Raw genomic sequence first — 20,886 nt, forward strand, 5'->3', positions numbered from 1 at the left:
TGCGTAGAGATGGTAGTCAAAGCCGTGAGAGCGGATGAGTTCACCGAGGGAGTGAGTGTAAATGGAGAACAGAAGAGGGCCAAGAACTGACCCTTGAGGAACTCCAACAGTTAAAGGATGGGAGGGGGAGGAGGCTCCAGCGTAGGAGACCGAGAATGATCGGCCAGAGAGGTAAGAGGAGAACCAGGAGAGGACAGAGTCCGTGAAGCCAAGGTGAGATAAGGTATGGAGGAGGAGGGGATGGTCGACAGTGTCAAAGGCAGCAGAGAGGTCAAGGAGGATCAGAATGGAGTAGGAGCCATTGGATTTGGCAAGAAGGAGGTCATGGGTGACCTTAGAGAGAGCAGTCTCGGTAGAGTGGAGGGGACGGAAGCCAGATTGGAGGGGGTCTAGGAGAGAATGGGAGTTAAGGAATTCTAGGCATCGATTGTAGACGACTCGTTCTAAGATTTTGGAAAGGAAGGGTAGTAGGGAGATAGGATGATAACTGGAGGGGGAAGTGGGGTCAAGAGCGGGTTTTTTTAGGATGGGGGAGACGTGGGCGTGTTTGAAGGCAGAGGGGAAGGAGCCCTTGGAGATTGAGTGGTTAAAAATAGAAGTTAAGGAAGGGAGGAGGGCAGGGGCGATGGTTTTAAGAAGGTGAGAGGGAATGGGGTCCGAGGCGCAGGTGGAGGGGGTGGCACTTGCGAGGAGGGAGGAGATCTCCTCTGAGGATACTGCAGGGAAGGATGGGAAAGTAGGGGAGGGGTTGTTGGGGGGGAGGGGAGAGGCGGAGGGGTGACTTTGGGGAGCTCAGACCTGATCGTGTTGATTTTCGTGAGGAAATAGGTGGCCAGATCATTAGGGGTGAGAGATGGGGGAGGGGGAGGAACAGGGGGCCTAAGGAGAGAGTTAAAGGTCCGGAACAATCGGCGGGGGTGACAGGCATGGGTGTCGATGAGGGAGGAGAAGAAGCTTTGCCTGGCGGAGGAGAGGGCAGAGTTAAGGCAGGAAAGGATAAATTTGAAGTGTGTGAGGTCGGCTTGGTGCTTGGACTTTCGCCAGCAGCGCTCAGCAGCTCGAGCATAGGAGCGTAGGAGGCGGACGGAGGAGGTGATCCAGGGCTGTGGGTTAGTGGCGCGAGAGCGGCGGAGGGAAAGGGGGGCGAGAGAGTCGAGATGAGTAGAGAGGGTGGAGTTGAGAGCGGAGACCTGATCGTCGAGAGTGGGAAGAGAGGACAGGGCGGCAAGGTGAGGCGAGATGCTATTGGAAAGACGGATGGGATCGAGAGAGCGGAGGTCTTTCATTCTGGTGACTTCAGATGACCCGCCTAGGCTATTCGGGAGCCAGAATGGAGCTCCAGTTATCCCAGCGTTGACCTGGTTAAGGTCCGAGCCTTGGCCGAGAAGATGAAGAGAGAATATGCCGGAGTCGCGGACCCTGCCACAGAATGGTAGTGCCAGAGTTCGAAAGACCTTTCAGAAGGAAAGGTCACTGCTCCTGCCTGGTCCTTGCGCTGGGTGTTAGAAGGATGATGCCTCCTCGACAACTCATCTTCCCCTTTTACCAAGCACCAAGAGGTCATGAGGAACTTGGTTGACAGCTACTGCACTTTCATCTTGCCAACATAACCTCTGATCATGCCAAAAGATTCTTTGCCACAAGCTCTTTTCTCTTCTCTAGCACATACTGCTGAAGTCCTTGATTAGTTTTCTCCTCGCAATGGCAAATTGTTCTTGGAAATAGTAATAATAATTGTGGTCGTTAAGTGCTTCCTGTGAGCTAGGGTAGATACAAGATAATCACATCCCAAATGGGGCTCACAGTCTAAGTAGGAGGGAGGACAGGGATTGAATCCTCATTTTTGCAGAGGAGGGAACTGAGGCAGTGCATACTACTTCAGTCAACTATTCATCACAACCTCATCTTCTACGACTGGTCTAGAACTGCAGGGTCCAAGCTCCCTTCCTGCGGTCCTAAAGGAAAGACTCTTCACTGTACATTGATGAGAAATGGTGAAGTCCAGGGGAGAGAGTGTGGCCTTGGGGGAAAGACCCCAAAATGGGGAATTAAGATACCTGAATTCTACTTCCAGCTTTGCCAGTGGCTTACCGTGTGATCTTGGGCAACTCACTTAAACCCTTTGGGCCTCAATTTCCTCAACTGCCAAATGACGATAAAAAGGATTGTAAGCCACGTGTGAGGTAGGGACTGCGTCTGATCTGATAACCTTGTATCTACCCCAGGACTTACATAGTAAATGCTAAATAGGTACTATGGACTCACAGTACCCCCATGGAAGTGGTGGTGGTAGAAATAGCAGTAGGTGTAGAAATAGTAATATGCTCCGCAAGAGAGGTCATGTAGCCTAGTGCACGGGCCTGGGCGTCCGAGGACCTGATCCCAATCCCTGCTCCGCTGCCAGTCTGCTGTGTGACCTTGGGTAAGTCACTTAACTTCTCTGTGCCTCAGTTATCTCCTCTGCAGAATGGGGATTAAGATTGTAGACTGTTAAAATTCAGATGTTGAGATTATGGACTGTTTCCAACCTGATCATAGTATATCTACTCCAGCGCTAGTGCACAGTAAGTGCTTAGCAGATTCCTTAAAGAAAAGTAGATAATCCTGGTTCACTGCAAAGTGGTTGTCTGCAGGTAAATTATGGTGGGAGACCTTGACATTGCTCCTTCTGTTAATAAGGCAGTCGAATTTACTGCGGGCTTACTGTGTACAGAGCACCGTACTAAGTGATCGGGAGAGTACAATAAATCAGACACATTCCCTGCCCACAGTGAGCTTACATCAATATAAATAAATAAAATTTCAGATATGCACATAATGCTGTGGGGCTGGGTGGGGGGAATGAGTAAAGGGAGCAAGTCATGGGGGCACAGAAGGGAGAGGAAAAAGAGAAAGGGGGGCAATCAGGGAAGGCCTCTTGGAGGAGGTGTGCCTTCAATAAGGCTTTGCAGGCGAGGAGAGTAATTGTCTGTCTGGAATGAAGAGGGAGGGTGTTCCAAGCCAGAGGCAGGGTAGGGGTGAGAGGTCAGCAGCAAGATAGATGAGATCTAGGTACAGTGAGGAGGTTTTCATTAAAGAAGCAAAGTGTGTGGGCTGGGTTGTAGCAGGAGAGTAGTGAAGTGAGGTCCGAGCGGGGAGTCGGTAGGTATTGTGAGTGAGACCAAGGAGGAAATTGAGGGGACAGATGGAAGAATGCTGATGAAGATTGTTTGTTCCATCACTCCACTGGGCTTGCCCTGGGAAACATTTTTCTAGAAGTTTTAGGTTGAATTATTCATCTCTTGTAGCCTAATTTCTAGGAATAAATTGGTAGCTCTAGCATTTAAAAGAACAAAGGGTAGGTCTGAACAACATCCGGGACAGAGACCTGCCTCCCGAGGACAATGAAAACACACTGCCAAGCGGTCTCAGGCAGCACAGGCCATTGAACAACGCCCGGGACCGAGACCTTTTCTGAGGACGCTGAGATTTTTTCCCGAAGGAGCCATAGCTGGGACAGAGACCTGTCCGAGGATGCTGAACTCTCTCCGCCAAATGGCCTCAGACCAGCCGGAAACATTGAACATCTCCCAGCACAGAGACCTGTCAAGGACACCGAGATCTCTCTGCCAAATGGCCTCAGTCAGCGCAGACCATTGAACACCACCTGGGAAAGAGTCCTGCCTGAGGATATTGGGCTCTCTAAGCCGAGCAGCCTCAGATGTGCCAGAGACCTGCCCAAAGACGCTGCAATCTCTTCAGCTGAACTGCCTCAGCTGAACTCAGAGAAGTGGCCATGGCTTCATATTTCCTTTCCCGGCAGCACTGCATGAATCCACAGTGGAGAACACAGGACGGGTGTGACTGATACCCTAGTGGTCAGAACCTGGATTTTTGCATGTCAACAGCTGCCTGCCTATCTCAAGCCCTCTCTTTACCCCTAAATATTCCCCACTTCACTCTCCAGGACCCAAGGACTTGCATACAATTTAGCAAAACACCCCGGAACCACCAAATTAAGGAGTTGTTGCTCTTGCTAACCTCACCTACAGCCCTTAAACTTTTCTGACCTCACGGTGTCCCCTCAGTCCCCTCCTTCCAATTAGCCCTTCCCTGTCCACCCTTCCCAGCACCACCCCCCTTTCCGCTGTCAAGCAGTTAATCGTATTTATTGAGCACTTGTGCAGAGTACTGTACTGAGGGCTTGTACAGTATCACAGTATAACGGACACATTCTCTATCCTCACTGAGCTTACAGTGTAGAGGGGGAGACAGACATAAATATAAATAAATACAATAACAGACATGTACATAAGTGCCATGGGGCCGGAAGGGTGGATGAATAAAGGGAGTAAGTGGGACAACACAGAAGGAAGAAGAGGAAAGGGGGACTTAGTCCATCCATCCTTCCATCCAACTCTTCCCACCCCTTGCCCTAACTCCCTCCTCCCCCACCCCTTCCCTGTCAACCTGTCCAAGCACAGCCCCTCATTCCCCTCACACCAGCCCCTGAGCCCCTCTCATCATACTGTCCCCTAGCATCCGCAGCCAAGTGCTCCATTATAATAATAATAATGTTGGTATTTGTTAAGCGCTTACTATCTGCCGAGCACTGTTCTAAGCGCTGGGGTAGACATAGGGGAATCAGGTTGTCCCACGTGGGGCTCACAGTCTTAATCCCCATTTTACAGATGAGGGAACTGAGGCACAGAGAAGTGAAGTGACTTGCCCACAGTCACACAGCTGACAAGTGGCAGAGCTGGGATTCGAACTCATGAGCCCTGACTCCAAAGCCCATGCTCTTTCCACTGAGCCACGCTGCTTCTCATTATGAGAAAACATCCCTTAATCCTTCACTGATTCCTGACCCGATCACTGCTCCACCTCCCCCTGAAACTTGCCTCTTCCCAAATGACACTCTCTCTCCTGCTAATCTCTCTAGAGGGAGCCTCATCTTCACCCACTCCCCCACATTCACTGGGAAAGGGGAGGAGTCGGCTTCCTTCTCCCTCCCCAATGCTACTTTCACCTCCTCATCCCTCTCATTCCCTTCCTTCGAAGCCCATGTCATCCTCCTACCATCCACTCCAGACACTAGTCATGGTCATCTACTGTTTCTCTGGCCCCTCCTTCAATTTTTTGAATCATTTTGGTCCCTTTCTCACATTCATTCTCTCTCCATTGTCCTGTGGGGATTTTGGGTGTCCATATAGATGATCCTGACAACTCTTCTGCTGCCCGCTTTCTAAAACTCCTCAGTCCTACTGATCTCCTGCTCCACCCCAGCTTGCCCACTCAGTAATTTGGATACACACTTGATATTAATCTTTCTAGTCACAGTACCTGTACCATCAGCATCTCTGAAACCCTTCTATCTGACATAACCTCCTCACCTGCCTTGTCTCTAACAAGCCTCCTCCTTGCAAATCTTCCCTGTTCCACCGTAGATACCTCCGATCTTTGGATCCTATCCAGTTTTCTCAAATCATCATGCACCATTTAGTCTCCATACCCAAACTACCTTCCCTTGATGACCAAATTGACGACCTTAAAATTACCCTCTGGGCTGAACTCAATTCACCCGTGCCCCATCCCTTCGGCAATCTGATAAAACTAACCCACAGCCCTAGATCAATTCCACAGTTTGCTTCCTTCTCTCCCATGCATGAGCCGCAGGGCACTGCTGGTGGAAATCTAGATATCAGGCCAAGCTCATCTTCTGCAAGTTCATATAAAACACGAGTGCTTTAACTCTGCCTGGCCAAATTATTGCTCCATCCGTCTTGACTCCAATGCCCATTGCCCTCGCCAGTTGTTCCACACATTTAACTCCCTCCTCAGGCCGTCTCCCCCATCCATTGTCTCTAATCCCCTGGCCACATACTTCGATGAGAAAATTAAACCGTCAAGTAGTATCTCCCTAAATTCTCCCCTGCTCCTCTCCCGTCCCTCCCTCCTCCTGCGCCTTCTGCAACTCTCCCTTCTTTCCAAGCAATTTATCAAGAGATGTGCCTTCTGTCAAAATCCACCCCCTCCACCTGTGCTTCCAACCCCTTCCCTACGCATCTTGTCAAAGCACTTGTCCTCTCCCTTTTTCCTTCCTGACAACCATCTTCAGCTGTTCTCTCTCCAATGGTTTTTTCCCCAACTGTTTTCAAACGTGCTCATAGCTTCCCTATCCTAAAAAAAAATCCAAAAACCCTCCCTTAACCCCACATCTCCCTGCAGTTATCACTACATTTCCTTCCCACCATTCCTCTGCAAACTCTTTGAGAGTGTTGTGTATATCTGCGGTCTCCAATTCCTCTCCTCCAATTTGATTTCCATCCTCTTCACTCCACCGAAACCACCCTCTCAGAGGTCGCAAACGATCACCTTCTTGCCAAATCGAGCAGCCTCTATTCCATCCTAATCCTCCTCAACCTCTCAGCTGCCTATGACGATGTTTCCCACCACTTTCTCATTCATTCAGTCGTGTTTATTGAGCCCTTACTGTGTGCAAAACACTGTACTAAGTACTTTCTCTTGGAAACATTATTCGATCATGGCTTCACTGACACTGTCCTCTCCTGGTTCCCCTCCCATCTCTCTGGCAACTCATTCTCAGTCTCTTTCGGGGGCTTCTACTCTGCCTTCCATGCCCTAACTGTCGGAGTCCCTCTGAGCCCCCTTCTGTTCTCTGTCTACACCCACTCCCTTGGAGAATTCATTTGTTCTCATGCCTTCAACTACTATTTCTTTGTGGAGGATTCCCAAATCTACATGCCCAGCCCTGATCTCTCTCCTCTGCAGTGTCACCTTTCTTCCTGCCTTCAGCCCATCTCTAATTGGATGTTCCACTAACTCCTCAAACTTCACATGTCCAAAACAGAGCTCCTTATCTTTCCACACAAGCCCTGTCCTCCTTTGACTTTCCCATCCCTGTAGATAGCACCTCCGTCCTCCCTGTCTCACAAGTCCATAACCTTGGCATTATTCTCGACTGATCTCTCTCATTCGACCCACATAGTCAATCTGTCACTAAATTCTGTCGGTTTAACCTTGACAACATTGCTAAAATCTGCCCTTTCTTCTCCATCATTACCACATTAATCCAAACACTTATCCTTTCCCTCCTTGACTACCTGCATCAGCTTCCTTGCTGACTTCCCAGCCTCGTGTCTCTCCCCACTCCAGTCCATTCTTCACTCTGCTTCCCAGTTCCTTTTTCTTAAAAAAAGGGTCAGTTCCATGTTTCCACACTCCTCAAGAACCTCCTGTGGTTGTCCATCCACCTCCGCTTCAAACAGAAACTTCTTACCATCAGCTTTGAAGCACTCAATCACCTTGGCCTCTCCTACCTTGCCTTACTGGCTTCCTACAACAACCCAGCCCACACACTTCACTCCTCTAATGCCAACCTACATACTGTACCTCTCATCTCATCTCTCTCGCTGCCAACCTCTCATCCACATCCCGCGCTGTCCTGGAATGTCCTCTGCCTTCGTATCCAACAGACGATCACTCTGTCCACTTTCCAAGCCTTACTGAAGGCACATCTCCTCCAAGAGTCCTTCCCTAACTAAGCCTTAATGTCCTCTTCTCCCACTCCCATCTGCATCGCCCTTTCACTTGGATTCTATGCTTCCCTTTATTGACCCCTCCCTCCGCTCCCCAATACTGTGTATATATCTGTATTTTATTTATTTATATCAATATCTGTCTCCCCCTCAGAATGTGTCTTCCAACTCAGTTATATTGTCCTCTCCTAAGCACTCTGCACACAGTAAGTGTTCAGTAAATACAGTTGACTGGCAAGTTTTCTGTACTTCTGCAGTTGGAAAGATCATGAAATTCCTGGGTTCAATTGACACTCTTCCTCTAAACATTTGTAGGACTATTGACCCAGCCTGGTCAGGGTCCTTTGGGAGTCTGAAATCAGTAAATCACAGGAGCCCGTTTGCTTTTGCGGCCAGTGGTCTGCGTAATAATAATAATAATTGGGGTATTTTTACAACACTTGCTATGTTTCAAGTACTTTACTAAGGACTGAGTTAGATATCAAATAATCAGGTGGGACCCAGTATCTGACCCTGATGAGACTCAAAGTGTAAATTGATGGGAGGGCAGGTAGTCAATCCTTATTTTACAGATGAGGAATTTAAGGCACAGAGAAGTTAAGTGATTTGCCCAAAGCCACACAGCAAGCAAGTGATGGAACTGGGATTATTATTATTATTATAATCATTATGGCATTTGTTACTATGTGCCAGGCACTGTACTAAGCGCTGGGGTGGATTCAAGCAAACTGGGCTGAACACAGTCCCTCTCCCACATGGGACTCACAGTCTCGATCCCCATTTTACAGAGGAGGTAACTGAGGCCTAGAGAAGTGAAGTGACTTGCCCGAGGTCACACAGCAGATGAGTGGCAGAGTTGGGATTAGAACACATGACCTTCTGACTCCCAGGCCCTGGAGTCCCCTACGCCTTACTGCTCTCTCATTAGAACCTGAGTCCTCTGACTCTTAGGCCTGTGCCCTGTCCATGAGGCCGTGCTGTTAGTTGAAAATAATTCTGTTGTCTTGTATTCTCCCAAGCACTCAGACTAATGTTCTGCACAAAGTAAGTTCATTCATTCAATAGTATTTATTGAGTGCTTACTATGTGCAGAGCACTGTACTAAGCTCTTGGAATGGACAGTTCGGCAACAGATAGCGACAATCCCTGCCCATTGACGGGCTTACAGTCTAATCGAGGGAGACAGACGGACAAAAACAAGGTGCACAATAAATATCAGTGATGGGTTGACTGATTTGGGGTTTCTGTTTTGCTGTGAATTAGGTATTTACTCCAGCCATTGTGAATTTGAAAGGTTCTTCAAACAGCTCTTTTCCCTGCTCTGTCTCCATCCCTAACACCTTCTGTATCTTTCAGGGCCAAACTAGGGATGCCTCAGTTCCTGAGCCTGGAAGCCCAGAGTTTGCTGCGAGCACTCTTCAAAAGGAATCCCGCCAACCGCCTAGGTATGGATCGCCCTCGCCACGCTGCCCTACCCTGCCCCACTCGGCGTGCCGGGGGTGGGGCGGGGCAGACGATGTGGCCGCTCACATAATGACCGTTATTTGAGATTATCTGTTTTCAACTGATTGTGCAAGAGACAGGAAAGCCACTGGGGTTGGTTCTGGAAGCCAAAACCCATCCTGCAGGAATTCAGGACATGGAATGAATTCAGAAATTCCACTGCAAGCTGGAAATTCTAAATCCTCTAGATTGTGTTGCGTGGATAATATCGTAGAAAGATCAGCATCCAGCAGTTTTGGCATATTTTCCAGGATCCAGTTCTGGATATTTCTGCAGAATTAATGCTATCAAATTTCTATTTATTTTTGGTTGCTTGGCTCCAATTTAGCCATTTAGACACGCTAAGAACAACACTCATCAGAGGTTCTTGCTTGACGCGGAGAGGAAAGGACAACCACTGGTGGGATTTGAGGAATGAGAAAACCTGTGCAAACAACATTTAAGATCCAGGAAACAGAGTGAAGGACGAACTGGAGAGGAAAGAAACTGGAGTGTGGCCTAGTGGACAGAGCCCAGACCTGGGAGTCAGGGGACCTGGGTTCTAATCCCAGCTCCACCACTTACCTGCTTTATGACTTTGGGCAAGTCATTTAACTTCTCTGTGCCTCAGTTCCCTCATCTGCAAAATGGAGATTTAATTCCTGTGTTTAGAGAAGCAGCGTGGCTCAGTGGAAAGAGCCCGGGCTTGGGAGTCAGAGGTCATGGGTTCGAATCCCCGCTCTGCCACTTGTCAGCTGTGTGATTGTGGGCAAGTCACTTAACTTCTCTGTGCCTCAGTTACCTCATCTGTAAAATGGGGTTTAACTGTGAGCCCCACGGGGGACAACCTGATTACTCTGTATCTACCCCAGCGCTTAGAACAGCGCTCTGCACATAGTAAGCGCTTAACAAATACCAACATTATTATTACTACTTCAAATGTGATCCCGTGTGGGGCCTAATTATCTTGCATTTTTCCCCAGCACTTACAACAGTGTTTGGCAAATAGTAAGTGCTTAACAAATATTATCTGAGGCAGAATGGTGACCATTTGGAAGGAGGGGAAAGGTCAGATTCTGAAAATGTTGTGGAGGAAGAAGCGACAGAATTTAGTAAATGGCAAGAGATAAGGAAAATCAGGATAACATGGAAATTATAGTCTTGAGAGACAGGGAAGCGATGACACTGCTTTTGGATTTCTTCCCCTTAAGAACTTTGATATTGTCCCCTCTTTCAGCCCCACAGAACTTTTGGTCTAATCCCTCTTGTCTTTCACCTCCTTCGGGACAGGAATTGTGTGCAACTTCTATTTTGTTTTTTATTGTATTTATAAAACTCTTACTCTGTGTCAAGCACTATTCCAAGTGCTGGAACTGTTACAGGCCCTGTCTGACCTGTGGCTCACAGTCAAGTAGGAGGGAGACCAGGTATTGAACCCCCATTTTGCAGTTAAGGAAACTGAGCCCCAGAAAAGATAAGGAATTTGCCCAAGGTCACCCAGCAGACGTGATGGAACCGGGATTGGCACCCAGGTTGTCTGGCTCCCAGGCCCGTGCTTTATCCACTAGTCTATACTGCTTTTCGATTGTACTCTCCCAATCAATCAATCAATCAGTGGTATTGATTGAGCGCTTATTGTGCTCAGAGCAGGTGGGAGAGTACCATACAATAGAGATGGTAGACTTATTCCCTCCCCATAATTCATGGATTCAATCATATTTATTGAACACTTACTCTACGCAGAGCACTGTACCAAGAGCTTTACAACAGCAAACATACTTTCCCTGCCCACAGTGAGCTTACAGCCTAGAGGGGGGGAGACAAACATCATGCAAATAAACAAAATTAAAGATCTGTACATAAAGGCTGGGGTTTTGGAATGGGGGAATAACAAAGAGAGCAAGTCAGGGCGATGCAGAAGGGAGTGGGAAATGAGGAAAAAAGTGGGGCTTAGTCTGGGAAGCCCTCTTGGAGGAGATGAGCCTTCAATAAGACTTCGAAGGAGGGGGCAGTAATTGTCGGGTATTAATAATAATAATGTTGGTATTTATTAAGTGCTTACTATGTGCAGAGCACTGTTCTAAGCGCTGGGGGAGATACAGGATAATTAGGTTGTCCCACATGAGGCTCACAGTCTTCATCCCCATTTTACAGATGAGGGAACTGAGGCCCAGAAGAGTGAAGTGACTTGCCTACAGTCAGCTGACAAGTGGCAGATCCGGGATTCGAACCCATGACCTCTGACTCCCAATCCCGTGCTCTTTCCACTGAGCCACACTGCTCCTCCAATTATGAGGGAGGGCTTTCCAGTCCAGGGGCAAGATAGGAGTGAGAGATGGGCAGTGACATATACAAGATAGGCGAGACTCAGGCACAGTGAGAAAGTTAACACTAGAGGAGCGAACAGGCTGGGTATTAGAAGACAAGTAAGATGAGGTACATTGGTGAGGAGTTTCTGTTTGTTGCTGAGCTTGATGGGCAGCCACTGGAGGATCTTGAATGGCGAAACATGGACTGAACGTTTTTGTGGAAAAAGAGTCTGGGCAGCAGAGTGAAGTATGGACTGGATTGGGGAGAGACAGGTGGCAGTGAGGTCAGCAAGGAGGCTGATATGGTAATCAAGGTGGGATAGGGTAAATGCTAGTATTACCGTGATAGCTGGGGTGGAGAGGAAAGGGTGGATTTTAGCTATTTATTATTTATATGAATGTCTGTTTCCCTCTCTAGACTGTGAGCTCGCTGTGGACAGGAATGTATCCCAGGCCCTTAGTACAGTGCCTTGCACACAGGTAGCGCTCAATAAATAGGAATGAAAGGTCAAACCAACAGCATGTAGTGATGGACTGAATACGTGGGTTGAACGAGAGGAGGGGGAGTCGAGAAAGGGATCCAGAACTGAGCCTTGAGGGACACCCACGGTTAGGGAGTAGGACGCAAAGGCCTGAGAGAGATGGAGAATTCCTGGACAAATAGGAGGAGGACCAGGAGAAAGTTGTCAGAAAAATCAAGGATAAATAATGTTTCAAGGAGGAGGGAGTGTTGAAGGTGGATTAGAACTATCGTATAGATTTGGCAAGGGGTCAATCATTGGTGAGCTAGGAGAGCGTGATCGCAGAGGAGCAAGGGAAACAGAAAACAAATTGTAGGTAGTCGAGAAGTCTTTTGTGATGGACATAACGTCTACTTCCAAACCCATTCACACTTTGGGTGACTTCTCTTTGCTTCCCGGGAAGCGAGGGGACCTAAATAGCTGGCACACTTGCTCTGTGAATGTATATATTCACAGCCTCCCTCACTTCTCCAATTCCATAGATTCCTTTCTTGTCCTCATGATAGAAAATCCACCCCCATTCTTCAATCCTCTTCCTTCATCTTCCCTTCTCAAGGAAATCGAGGGGAAAATGTTATGAGACTAGAATAAAGGATGGAGAAGGGGTTGGTGACAGATGTATATTGAATGAACGTTCATTCAGTCTTACTTACTGAGTGCTTACCGTGCAGAGCACTGTACTAACTGCTTAGAAGAAGGCAATATATACAATAAACATCTATTTTCCCTGCCCACAATAATATAATAGAGCACGGGCTTTGGAGTCAGAGGTCATGGGTTCGAATCCCGGCTCGGCCACTTGTCAGCTGTGTGACTTTGGGCAAGTCACTTCACTTCTCGGTGCCTCAGTTACCTCATCTGTAAAATGGGGATAAGACTGTGAGCCCCACGTGGGACAACCTGATCCCCCTATGTCTACCCCAGCGCTTAGAACAGTGCTCGGCACATAGTAAGCGCTTAACAAATACCAACATTATTATTATTAATAATAATAATGATGGCATTTAAGTGCTTACTATGTGCCAAGCACTGTTTTTTAAGTGCTGGGGGAAATACAAGGTAATCAGGTTGTCCCAAGTGGGGCCCACAGTCTTTATCCCCATTTTACAGATGAGGTAACTGAGGCACCGAAAGGTAAAGTGACTTGCCCAAAATCACACAGCAGACAAGTGGCGAAGCCGGGATTTAGAACCCACGACCTCTGACTCCCAAGCCCGTGCTCTTTCCACTGAGCCACGCTGCTTCTAAAAAAGGTGAAACAATAAAAGCAAAAAATATCGAAGAAAAGGACAATGATAAATTCATTGAGTAGTTAGGGAGAAGAGTAACCATAGCAACACTCCCACAAACGCTGGTCATCTTGAAGTCTCTAGGCTGTGAGCTCGTCTCTGGACCATAAGCTCGATATGGGGACCGTATCTGCTAATTCTCCCATACTGTACTCCCCCAAGCACTTAGTACAGTACTCTGCACATAGTCAGAGCTTAATAAATACCGTTGATTGATTGGTTGATTGATTAAAAAAAGATCAGAATTGGCATCAAGCTGGCACTAGAGGAAGTATTTATTAAGCACTCTATGCAGAGCACAGTACTAAGAGTACAGTATTTAGAGAAGCAGCGTGGCTTAGTGGAAAGAGCCCGGGCTTAGGAGTCAGAGGTCATGGGTTCTAATCCCGCCTCCGGCGCTTGTCAGCTGTGTGACTTTGGGTAAGTCACTTCACTTCTTGGTTACCTCATCTGTAAAATGGGGATGAAGACTGTGAGCCTCATGTGGGACCACCTAATTACCTTGTGTCTCCCCCAGCGCTTAGAACAGTGCTCGGCACCTAGAAAGCGCTTAACAAATACCACCATTATTATTATCATTACTAAATGCTGAGAAAGTATAAAGAGATAGGAAAAGTGTTTGGTACAGTTCTCTGCACACAGTAAGCGCTCAGTAAATATGATTGAATGAATAGAACACAGTTCCAGGCTTGCAAGCTAAGGTTGGGATTCACCCTCTTAACTTTCCTGGGCTGGAGCAGGAGGATTTGGAAAGTCCCAGTGATGTGGGGACTGGGGAGCTTCTTTCCCAGGCCGCGGGCCTTGGCGGTCGGTAAAGGGAGCCAACGTGCTCCCTTACCAGCGATTTCATGCTTCCATCCATTTTGCTTTAGAGGGTTTTCAGGACAGAAGCGTCTGTTCTGACATCGCTACAGATTTGGGTTGTCGATTTCTCCCTCGCTCCGTTCCCAGTACTTTCAGCCACTGGGATTTAAGGTCAGGGAGGAAAGAGGCTCCTCAGCTACTTCCTCTTCCTCGGTAAATCCTCCCTCATCCACAGCTTTCCCAGCCACTCCGGTGGCAATTCTTCCTGTTGCTAAATGGGGGTGACCATAAATGGGGGAAGCAGCGTGGCTCAGTGGAAGGAGCACAGGCTTGGGAGTCAAGGTCATGGGTTCTAATCCTGGCTCCGCCGCTTGTCAGCTATGTGACTTTGGGCAAGTCACTTAACTTCTCCATGCCTCAGTTACCTCATCTGTAAAATCGGGATTTAAGAACGGGAGCTCTACGTGGGACAACCTCATTACCTTGTATCTACCCCCTAGCGCTTAGAACAGTGCTTCACACATTAACAAATGCCATCATAATTATTACTATTATTATCTTAGGTATGTCCCATATGGGGAGGTTGGGCAGGTCAGTGAGTTTGTACTTCTCAGTTGTTTTCCTTTGACAATTATGCCTTTATTCCACAGAGTTTTTGAAAAACAAAAGTTTACGTTGATGGTGTTTCTTTATTGGTGTTCGTTAAGCGCTTACTATGTGCCAGGCACTGTACTCAGCACTGAAGCAAATACAAGCTAATCAGTTTGGACACAGTCCATGTCCCATATGGGGTTCAGAGTCTTAATCCCCATTTTATAGACAAGGTAACTGAGGCCCAGTGAAGTGACTTGCCCAGGGTCACACAGCAGACAAGTGGCAGAGCCAGGATTAGAACCCAGGTTAGGAGTCAGAGGTCATGGATTCTAATCCCGACTCTGCCGCTTGTCAGCTGTGTGACTTTGGGCAAGTCACTTCACTTCTCAGTGCCCCAGTTACCTCATCTGTAAAATGGGGATTAAAAGTGTGAGCCCCATGGGGGACAACCTGATTACCCTGTATCTACCCCAGCGCTTAGAACAGTGCTCGGCACATAGTAAGCGCTTAACAAATACCAACATTATTATTATTATTATTTGACTCCCAGGCCCGTGCTCTATCCACGAGGCCACGCTGTTTCTCTGTGATTGCACCGGAACAGGCTTGCAAGACTCGTTCTTCTCAAACCTCCCTCGCCTTCCTTCCCCTCAGCTGGAAATTAGTTTTCCCTTCCTTTCCCCTGCAGCTTTTTTCAGTCCTCCTCAGTTCCAGAGAACCGTGACTTCCCCGTTACTCTACCAGAGCGGCAGTGAGGGTTCAGGAAACACCTGATGGTCACTCGGATGTTTATTTTAGTGGCTGGCCCTTTCCTCCCTGACCGTAGGTGGCCTTCAGGGGGATTTTCAGAAACATTTCAATGGGTTTGCCTACATTTTTGGGCCCCAGCCGACATTCCTCAGCTCATGATTGACTCAGGACCGAGGGAACTGCCTTCGGGCCAGGTGCCTCTGACAAGGCTGGAAAACGTTCCATCTCAGAACTGAAGAGGCCTGAAATACAAGGCCAGGACCCAAACTGAATGCGAACTTGGAAGAAATTCCTAGAACCGGGTCGTGTGGGTATGTATTTTACATCCTGAATAGCGTCTCTTGCTTGTTTTGAACTTTTCAAGTGCTTGGCCCAGTTCATTTCAGCCAAGCGTTGCTCAATCAGTTCCATCACAACAGCAACAACTAATTCTATCTTCAAGGAAGGGAGATTTTCATAGATAGATTTTTTTGGGAATCTAGCGTTAAACGAACCCAAACCTGAATTTTCCGCTGTAAAATCCGTACGATTTTGTAAGAGAATCTAAGTTTCAGATCTTTAAATCTTAAAACGTGTTAGAGCTTTCCCGACTAGAAGCATCAGAAGCATGTTTGGAAGGAATGAACTAGAGCTATGCCACCGTGTTTTGCCTCATTGTGGCATTCAAGGGATAAGAAACTAGTCTTCAGCTCGGCTCAGCCTCATTTAAAAGTTGAAATTGGATACTTTGTGAACAGCTATTGAAAATGCACCCTAAACAAATGCAATGTCCCCGGACCAGGAAAACGCCTTTAATGATGAACCTTGATCCACTGAGCTTCAATTTTGGGTAAAAAACCGGTACTTTTCCTTTGTCAGTGGTGTTTATTTCTTTGAGATAAATGCCACTGCAAAGGAAAAGTATTCATTTGGTGTTTATACTTAAGGAACATTCTGAGGGTTTGTTTTTAATGAGTTACGACTCGACTTTCATTTCGCCTGAGTTTACTTCTTTTTTTTGGATATCAGCCGGGCTTTTGGGGCTGATAACAAAAATGAGAAGAGGAAAATGTTCAAGAAATTTTACTTTCTACCCCCTGTAAAAGGATGTGAGATTGCCAGCTCCTGTTTGGGGATGAACATGGGGTTTTGTTCATCGGGATGAAGAAAGAACAACTGACTAAGCAAAAGGAAAGAGAATCTTGGTATCACAGAGCAGAGAAGCAGCATGGCGTAGCGGCTAGAGCACGGGCCTGGAATTCAGAAGGTCATGGGTTCTAATCCAGGCTCTGCCTCTTGTCTGCTGTGTGACCTCGGACAAGTCACTTCTCTTCTGCTCTGGAGAAGCAGCGTGGCTTAGTGGAAAAGAGCACGGGCTTGAGAGTCAGAGGACATGGGTTCTAATCCCAGCTCTGCCACTTGTCTGCTGTGTGATAATAATAATGATGTTGGTATTTGTTAAGTGCTTACTATGTGCAGAGCACTGTTCTAAACACTGGGGTAAATACAGGGTAATCAGGTTGTCCCATGTGAGGCTCATAGTCTTCATCCCCGTTTTACAGATGAGGAGTTTAACTCGTTTGACTAAATAAAGGCTTGAAGGCTATTATGGGTGCCAAAAATGTGCCATCATCCTTAGAATTTTTCATGTGACTCGAAATGACAAAATGAATGAATGCAGCTTTAACAGAAGGTAGCAGCAAATGTCAAGAAACACATTCTGAAATGTGCTGTGGTGTGCTGCGTGCTGTTTGTAAGCGTAATTATTTAATATCTTCCATCTTTTTGGAGAGTGGAAGAGCATTTGTATTCATTGAGATTATGGTTGAAAGTAAAATAACAACAGAAATTTAGAAATTCAATGCAGCCTTTGTAGGCAGAGAAATGTCCTGTCAAAAAGAGAGTGATGCTCAACAGGGAAATCGGTGTGATCTGCTAAATTCTAATCCCAGGTCCACCATTTTTCTGCTGTGTGGCCTTGGGCAAGTCATTTAACATCTCGGTGCCTCAGTCACTGCATCTGTAAAATGGGGATTAAGACCGCGAGCTCCGTGAGGGACGTCGACTGTATCCAATCTGATTCATTTAACACTCTGATCTGCCGCAGAGCTTAGTACAGCACCTGGCACATAGTAAGTGCTGAGCAAAATATCAGTACAACAGAAAGAAGAGATGCATTCCCTGTCCACAAGGAGTTCGCACTCTAACAAAGAAGATGGATATAAAATGATTTACAAATAGAATTAATCAGAGAATAATTGAAAGTACATTTTAGTAAACTTTAATACATAACTGCTAAGGATGCAAATAAATAAATACATAAACACTAGTGATGTCTGGGGGGTTGATAGAATGTGCGGTGTTGGGAATTATTTGAGGAAAGCTTCTTAGGGAGGTGTGATTTTAGGTCAGCTTTGAACATCGGGAGAGCTGTTGTCCGACACATTTGAGGAGCGTGGCTGGGCGTGAGAGATTTCCAGTCTGGGGGAACTGCATGAGCGAGGGGATGGAATAGCGACTGAGGTATAATTAGAAGATACCTGGGAGGAATGAAGCATTTTGGGGAGCAGCAGGGGATGACAGGCGATGGGGAAAGTTGGTGGAGAGCCTTAGAGCCTAATTGTGAGGAGTTTTGGCTCAGTCTGGAGGGGAATGGAAAGCCGGTGGGCCATTTTAAGGCGAGGAGAGATGTGTGTTGAGCATCACTTCAAGAACATGATTAATGCAGCAGTGTGTAATGCAGATTGAAGTGGGAGAGGAAAGAGACCAGGGAAAAGGCGGATGCAGTAGTCTAGCCACAACATGACCAGAGCTCGGGCTGTATTGTAGAAGATGGAAGCTGGGTCCCAAGAAAAGCATCCAATTGGTAAAGGATTCCAAAATATTAACTAGTGATCAGCATTAGAATCAGCTTGCAAGTAAATCTGTGGAATGTCATTTGCAGGAGCTCTTTAAGAATGAAATGAATGTCACTGAAGACTGAACTGGTATCACGACCAATGAGGCATGAATCCAAAAGAATACAGCTTTTGGATTCCTGGGAAGCAGCATGGCTTAGTGGATAGAGCACAGGCCTGGGAGTCTGCTATGTGACTTCGGGCAAGTCACTTCATTTCTCTAGGCCTCAGTTTCCTCATCTGTAAAATGGGGATTGAGACTGTGAGCCTCACGTAGTACAAGGACTGTGTCCATCCTGATTTGCTTGTGTCCATCCCAGGGATTAGTACGATGCCTGGGACACAGTAAGCGCTTAAACAAATACCAGAATTATTATTATTATTATAGCTGAGTTTCCCCACAGTGTTTGAAGCGCTATGTACCGTCATTTCAGTTTAACTTGTACCAGTCTCCCTAGCTTTATGAGGCTAAGAAGAATGGAAATTTACGAGTGATGCTTGTTTTCTTTGCTGCAAAATGAGCATAATTGGAATGCAATGGGAAAAGTAAGATCCAGGTGAAATACTTGTCCCAAGAGTATTTTTAGAACAAGAGCCACTTGTTAGCCTATAAATCCCACACTATTTCCTCCAAATCCTGAATATGGTGTCTATGCTGCCTGAGAATGCTGTCAAGGGGAATAACAAGGTATAGATTTGACTCTTCAGACATTGCGAATGAAGGAGTTGGCTTTCTATTCGAAGATGATGCTGACGATGTTGACTGCATCCGTAAACAAGAATATCTTTGAGAGAGAAAATTTAGCACATTCTGTCCTTGAAAATTCAGGTGTGCCTCTTCTCTGGCTCCCTCAGATAGCATTGGTCAGACACTAATGGTTAAGAGGAGAAAAATGTGTCCTACCACCAGCAGAAGAGAGATTTGGGTTGTTTTTACTCTAGCGATGATGGTTGACTCCCTCCCGCTTCGAATCTGACAGATGACTATTTGCCTCATATTCAAAGCTTTATTAAATATTAAAATTTTTCCTCATTTCCATTATTTCTTCTCCTTCTTGGTTGCCTTTGCAGTTGGATCTGTAAAGGATTTGGACCGTATATTCACCCCATCCTCAGCCCCATAGCATTTATTTACATATCCTTATATCCTGCCAATGTAGTGTAATGGAAAAAGGACAGGCCTGGGAGTCAGATGACCTGGCTTCTAATCCATGCTCTCGCACCAACCTGCTGTGTGTCCTTGGGCAAGTCACTTAATTTCCCTTTGTTTCCCTTTCCTCATCTGTAAAAGTTGGGATTCAACCCTATTCTCTCCTACTTAGACTGAGAGACCCATGTGGGTCAGGGACGGTTTCTAACCTGGTAATCTTGTAACTACCCCAGTGTTTAGTACACTCTTGGAACATAGTAAACACTTAATAAATACTATAATTATTATCATTTTCTGCATTTATTTCAATATCTTTCTCCTTCTCTAGGCTGCAAGCACTCTTTGGGTAGGGATTGTGCTAACCAAATCTGTTATATTGTATTCTCCCAAGCACTTATCCCAGTGTTGAAAAAATACTGTTGATTGAGTGAGTGCCTAGGGTTTATTCCTTGAACTTCTGCAGACTCTTCTTCCACCACAGTCCTTGATTCCATCTCTTTACGGAGTCTCATTGTCCCTCCGCAGGGAAGCACCCTTCGATAACGGTCAGAATTCAGCTGTGCCCCATCGACACTGGCCACGACAACCAGGGATCATTCTAAAAGAAACATCCCATATCTGAAAAAAGAAACTGGGACATAGGCGTGCTAGTTTCTTTGCAAGCAGATGAATTAGGCAGGGAGGGGTCCTATTCTTTAGAAGCCTCCAGTCTAAGTTCGGCTACACTAACTCCAGAAGATTTACTAGATGAGGACTTACCATACCTCTTGACCATCAGCGGGTTTGTCCATTTACCCAGCCCAGAGAACCCCCCATCTTAATTAGAAAGAGATGCAGAGTCAGGTTGGCTCATTTTGGTCCTGTCCAGTAGTATTTGAGGATCACAAGGTGGTGTTGTGTGCGCAGTATTTGTTAAGAGCTTACTAAGTGCCAACCACTATACTAAGCCCTGGGGTAGACACAAGAGAATCGGGTCTGACACAGTTCTTGTCCCACTTGGTGCTCCTAGTCAAGTATTAAATCTCCATTTTTCAGATGAGAAAACTGAGTTTCAGGTAAGTTATATGATTTGCCCAGAATCACACAGCAGGCAAGATCCAGAGCATGGGTTAGAATCCAGGTCCTCTGACTCCCAGACCTGTGCTCTTTCTACTAGCCCACACTGGTTCTCTGAAGGGTAGCTTTTGGAGGCTTTCGAAGGAAGTACATTGTTTGTCAGTTATTCCATGGTGCATGACAAGTCATTATCTTAGAGATTGAGGGTATATTTCTAATGTGTTCCTTCTCACACTCCTTTTTCTCTGCTTTTCTCATTTTGGGTTTTTTGCCTCTTGCAAAAATCTCCAATTTAGATCCCTTGGTGCCTGCAGCCAACTACACAGATTTCCTTAGGAGGAAAAAAGTAAAAAAATGGGTTCAACTCAAACAGAAATAGTGTAAAATTTTCCCTCGGTTCAATGACAGTGCTGCTGATGGGAGAATGGTACGCAAATGTTACCCCAAATGTATACAGTAGCACATGCTGTCTGCTCATCCATCAAAAAACCCAGTAAAACTGGAATTCAGACTTCTA

General features: G+C 46.5%; 1 protein-coding gene across 2 annotated transcripts in view; it reads left to right on the forward strand.

The window, feature by feature from the left end:
• RPS6KA2 (ribosomal protein S6 kinase A2) overlaps positions 1–20,886 on the forward strand; it is a 432,811-nt gene that overhangs the window by 332,804 nt on the left and 79,121 nt on the right. For both annotated transcript variants that reach the window (XM_029049085.2, XM_029049086.2), the window contains one exon: positions 8,895–8,983. In XM_029049085.2, the coding sequence (XP_028904918.1) occupies positions 8,895–8,983 (89 nt within the window). The remainder of the gene's footprint in view (positions 1–8,894; positions 8,984–20,886) is intronic.

Source organism: Ornithorhynchus anatinus, chromosome 21, assembly GCF_004115215.2.
Source record: "Ornithorhynchus anatinus isolate Pmale09 chromosome 21, mOrnAna1.pri.v4, whole genome shotgun sequence".
In the NCBI taxonomy this organism is placed as follows: Eukaryota; Metazoa; Chordata; class Mammalia; order Monotremata; family Ornithorhynchidae; genus Ornithorhynchus; species Ornithorhynchus anatinus.